At 33.5% G+C, this 5,497-nt stretch overlaps 1 protein-coding gene across 1 annotated transcript; it reads left to right on the top strand.

The window, feature by feature from the left end:
- The first annotated feature begins 213 nt into the window (after positions 1-213).
- Positions 214-4,957, top strand: LOC143234132 (uncharacterized). Its single transcript, XM_076471220.1, has 3 exons — positions 214-636; positions 1,313-1,492; positions 2,417-4,957. Exons 1-3 carry the CDS (start codon positions 558-560, stop codon positions 2,617-2,619), a joined length of 462 nt encoding a protein of 153 aa, XP_076327335.1. The 5' UTR covers positions 214-557; the 3' UTR covers positions 2,620-4,957.
- The last annotated feature ends 540 nt before the right edge of the window (positions 4,958-5,497 follow it).

Below are 5,497 nucleotides of genomic sequence, written 5' to 3'. Positions count from 1 at the left end.
TGGTAAACAGTAGTCTAGAAATTGATAGTAAATGGTGTGGAATAGCTGCCTTTTCTTTCTAGGCTATCACATCAAATCTAGCACAGATAGCCCTCGAACCCAACGAACAAGCAGACAAGACACCTTTCCACCCCTCAAACTTTACTGAAGAACAACCATAGAAAGTAGATCAGCCGGCGGTTTAGCAAAATGTAGTCATGCAGCTTTTGTGTGACCTCTTTACTCAAGGCTGATTCAGGTGTGTTGCATTGCTCACGAGCAAAGGACTGGAAAGTAAATAGCTCCACCCTAGACTCAGGTACTGTGTAGTGTTTGCAAGGGGACTAACTTCACAAAAACGTCATTGAATACTTTGTGTTTTGTCTTCTCTTATTTCCTCTGGAAGCGTCTGGAATCAAGAGTACCTTTATCGTGTGAATATCCTAGAGATTATTTACAAAAGCAGCAAAGGGAAGTCAGAAGTATTTGATTGGAAAATGAATATAATCCTTTAGGGTAAAGAACGTTCAACTTCCCCTTACAAACCTGTTTTTCGTGGCACGTAGTCACGATAAATCATGCGTAGGCTTTGTAGTATGGATCGCTTAACATTCGCGAGTTTACTGTGGTTTGTTAGCTTGAGTTTATACATAGGAGGTAAGTTTTTAATTTTCGTAATTTTTGAAGACGTTTTCTACTTCAAGAGTACGTTTAGAAAAATATATTTATATAGCTTGTTTTTGAAACTGTAGTATTCTTCCACGACCAACTTTCCTAATACAAAGAAGTTGTGTTTAGTATCTAAAAGTTTTAAAGTCCCAGGTTTGAACGAGTTACATTTTTCGCACCTCGCACGAGCTATAAAATATCCTGTAATGGACAAATAACTGATACATAAAATTAATTCTTGGTAATGATATATTTTAAATTGAATGAGTGGTCATTACAGCCCTGTTTCATTGATAATTAATATATAATATACCTGTAAAGTATATACACAATAAGAAGGCCTCTCGAGTCACCTACGTGTAACCTAAGTTCTAAGTGATATTAACCATTCGTTTACATCCAGTAACTCAAGTTCACAAGAGCTAATAAGTATGACTTTGAACATACTTAAACTATCTTTCGTTTAATTCTGGAAAATACTTTTAAGCCGTAGTATCTGAGTTTGGTGAATGCTTTTATAAATTCGTCTTTATTTGACAGACAAACACTGACGCATTATCGAAAACAGCAAATTGTCACAGAAATACTCTTCATAGCAGTAGGTGGTATTTTTATTTTGAAAAATTGTTGATTTTATTGTTTTATTTATTTATTAATTTTAAAGAAACTCATGGATATGGAATTAAGGAATCAGACTTGAAATGTTACAACTGCTCGTGGACTCGAGCACTGCACGAGCATCTCCATACAGCCAATACCGAGCCACCAGTGGAGCTCATGTGTAATCGTCAAGTATGTAATGTCACTGATGGAATGTGTATAAAAGAAATCAATAAAATCGGAGGTAAGTAAATAATTAACATCAACTGATTATTTCATTTATATCCCTAGGTTTAAAAAAAGAGGGTCGAAAACTAAGTGTTGAGGGATTTCCATTAAATTTAGTGTAATTATACGAAGTACGTACTTTTTGGTAACATTGATCAGATCTAAAAAATTCGAGCACCAGAAGTCACACGTATTATCCCATTTGATGCAAGACGTACTGCCAGTTTAGAATTCCTAAACTGATGTAGCAAATAGGTAGTTTCTGTGTTTTTAGGGACAGAAAATACATATCCTTTATAAATCACAAAGCTTAAAATCAACATTTTTGCATAGTTACAAGCTCCAAATCGTCTGCATATAGTAGCTGATTTATGAAGATAATTTACAGTATCTAACTACATAACCTTGGGCCACAGAGCAGATTATTAAAAAGAAAGAAGGGGTTCAGTACTTAGTATATTCAGTTGCTTCCATATGTAATAAAACCTTTAACATCAGAGAAACCAACAAACCGAACTTACTAAATATTTCGTACCCATGGGTATAAGCTGTGCCGTACCGCATACCTCCCAAAATCATGTTTACAAACTAGCGTTTGACCTCTGGTTTGTGTACAAATATCACTCTAACGTGTGTGTATATACAGATATATAAATCAATAGACATAATATTTCTATGTAAGATATGAATGAATTATTAAATTCTTGTCAAAAAATATACCTTAAGAAGACTAAAAATGGGGTATTTGTAACATATTTAAAACTGAAACTCTTTGTTTGAAATTAAAAAAAGAAAACCAAAACAAACCAGTTTTTTTTCATCTATCGCATGAACGTGATATAATTAGTAGTGTACTTTATTTATTGCAAATTAACTGTTCACGGACACTTACAATTTATTCAATTTCCTTATAACAGATGATTTCGATTATTCTTTGCAGATAAAGTTATGTCGGTGAAGCGATTCTGCGGAATGTCGAATGAGAAAGAGGGATGTTTCGTGAAACAACTGTCAGATGGCGCTGTTGAGGAGTTATGCATTTGTAGCGACTGGCACTACTGCAATTTAGCAACCAAACCTTCAGCTTTCTCTGTGTTATATTGGTTGTTGTCCTTTTTTGTGATCTCGTGGCCATTTCTATAATTACCCTGTAATTACACAGATTGGTTAAAAGCTATCCTGGAATGAAATTCTAGATAACTTGTCTGTGGACATAATTGTTCAAAATTCACATTATAGCAACAACAACAACAACAAAAAATGTGGAAACGTCTAAAGGAAGCTCCAAATCGTCTAACTACAGAAACATTAGTTTATGAACTCTCTTTGTTTTATGAACATTTTCTTTAAGTTGGGAATGAAGGTTGTCTTCGGTTTATGAAAATTAATTTTGTTAACATTAACTTTACTTTACCAAGATTGTATTTGGTTTATTAAGATAAACTCTTCCTTTTTATGAGTAATAGCGAGGAATTATGTTATTTGGTTTTTCAAAACATTATTTTAATATCGCGACTTATATGACAGTTCTTTTAATATTTTAAAATCCAAAAGCAAAACAATGTTGGATTACAAACACACTCATAATAAATAAGCATTGCTGATAATTAAACCCTGATAAAGCCGCAATGGCGAATCATAGGTCGAAATAATAATAATGGTATTTTGTTTTTAAATTAAGCGACGATTAAAGTCGTTATTGTTTCTACGCTTGTCATCTAAAAGATCTAAATCCCTCTAATGCCTTAGATATTCTGAAAAACAACAAAACCTTACCGGTAGTAGTTTCTCTTTCTTTGTAGGAACAGCAACAGAAAAAAACCATTGTTTTATTATAGAGATTTTAATAAGCCGAAATTTACCCAGATGCAACACGAGTATCTTTATTTATTTCTTTCATTATAACATGAACTTTACGTAACAAAAGCTATTACGAAAATAAAAACGTATTTTTCTACACGCGCTACCATGCTTTTCTTACTTTCTGAGTCCAGAACGAACTACTTTCCCTGAGTCTGGTAGTTATGACGCTGGACTCGCAATCTGCAAGTTTCGGGTTAATATCCAGTAACTGAACGTACTCGTCCTTTTAGCTGTGGCGGTATTATAATGTTACGGTTGGTCCCAGTTTGCGGTGGTAAAGAATAGTCCAAGAGATGGCGGTTGGTGGTGTTAACTATTTACCTTCCCTGTAGTTTAAATTAGTGACTAGTGGTGTAGATAGCCAACGAGTGGCTTTTGCGCAAAATTCAAAACAAACACAATTTGTTTCCTGGAACAGTTGGTGATCGGACTGACTAAAAACTGAGAAGACCTAAATTCCGATAAAATAGCAACAACCTGGAACAGTTCGACGTCTGATGGGGGGAAAAAAATACAAAGACAGGAATACAACGAGGGAAAGGAAAGGAAAAACCAGGTCTGATATGAGAGACAAAAATGCAGGAATAAAGTAATTTGCTGCTAGTAAGAATCTGAGAACCTATTTCTAAGCCTATGTGGTAAATTATCAGTAGGCCTGGCATGGCCAGGTGGGTTAAGTGTTCGACTCGTAATCTGAGGTCGCGGGTTCGAATGCCCGTCACACCAAACATACTCAACATTTCAACCGTGGAGACGTTCCAATGTGATGATCAATCCCACTATTCGTTGGTAAAAGAGTAGCCCAAGAGTTGGCGGTGGGTGGTGATGACTAGCTACTTTCCATCTAGTCTCACACTGCTAAATTAGGGATGGCTAGCGCAGATAGCCCTCGTGTAGCTTTGCGCGAATTTAAAAAAAAAAAACAAACAAGATTATTAGTATTAAAAAGTAATTTGTTATGCGTGTCAGCTCCTGCTAGAAGTAAATATAACCTAAATAAATTCATGAGCATAAGAAGGAAAAGCGGAATTTTAAAATAACTTTTTTATAATAAAGAGTGACATTTATGACGTGAAACATTGCTTTACATGAGTATACAATGCATGCTTATTGGTAATCAAAAGTAATAAGTATCGTTACTGAGCAAGGAAACATAGTAAAGTATCGTGTGCGATATGCCCCATCATCAAAGCAATCGTAAAGAAATGTAATTTTATGTAAAGATTCGTTTGTTTAGAATTAAGTACAAAGCTATCAATGGGCTATCTGTACTCTTTCCATCATGAGTATTGAAACCCAGTTTTTAACTATGTGAGTCCGCAAACATACCGTATGTAAAAGTGACTTATGTAAAAGGATCGATAAGCTTCTATAGTTAAAAATCATATTTGTTGTCAAAACAACTTCCTATTAATGAAAATGTGTATTTTTGCGTATTAGTGAGTCTAATGCAAGTGATTTTCAAGTATTTGTTTGAGTAAAAAATTCCCAAATAGATTCAGAAACATGTAAGAGTATATTGTTTTTGAGATTTTTTTATAACATTTGTTTTAACATTTCTGAGAAAAATATACCGTGCGAAGTCTTATTATCTGAATAAATGCCTGAAAATATTTCACAAGCTGTATTCTAATTCTGTTATTGATCAACAACCTGTGTAAACTTTAGCTACTAGTAAAATATTTACATAAATCTTACACTCAAACTTAATATAATTATAATTACTGCTTGTGTTACTTTAATGACCAAAGGCAAGATCAGCGATCACTTACAGAATAAGAATTTAGCTAAAATAAAGAAAACTGTAAACATACCAACAATAACATGATGCTGTTGTAATGTGTTCTTTTGTTGGGGAAGTTTGTTTGGATTATTTTTAAAAATAATGCAAAATTCAGTCTATGTAACAATAAAAAAAATAATACAGAGGTAAAGTTTGTAGCATGCTACATTCTCTTGTAGTTTTAATCCTTAGTGCAAAAACGTTTCAAAACTTAAAAAAAATTATTAATTGTTTCGATAATGTCACGTTTAACACTAAACTGTGAATACTTCTGACAATTCACAAACTCATTGAATACTTTACTTAAGTTTTATACAATATTCATACATTAATTAGTCGTATTTTTTTCTAATTTACTATCATTTCCCCAAATTA

The sequence above is a fragment of the Tachypleus tridentatus genome, chromosome 12 (genome assembly GCF_004210375.1).
Source record: "Tachypleus tridentatus isolate NWPU-2018 chromosome 12, ASM421037v1, whole genome shotgun sequence".
NCBI lineage: Eukaryota > Metazoa > Arthropoda > Merostomata > Xiphosura > Limulidae > Tachypleus > Tachypleus tridentatus.
This window is presented reverse-complemented; position numbering and strand designations above follow the sequence as displayed.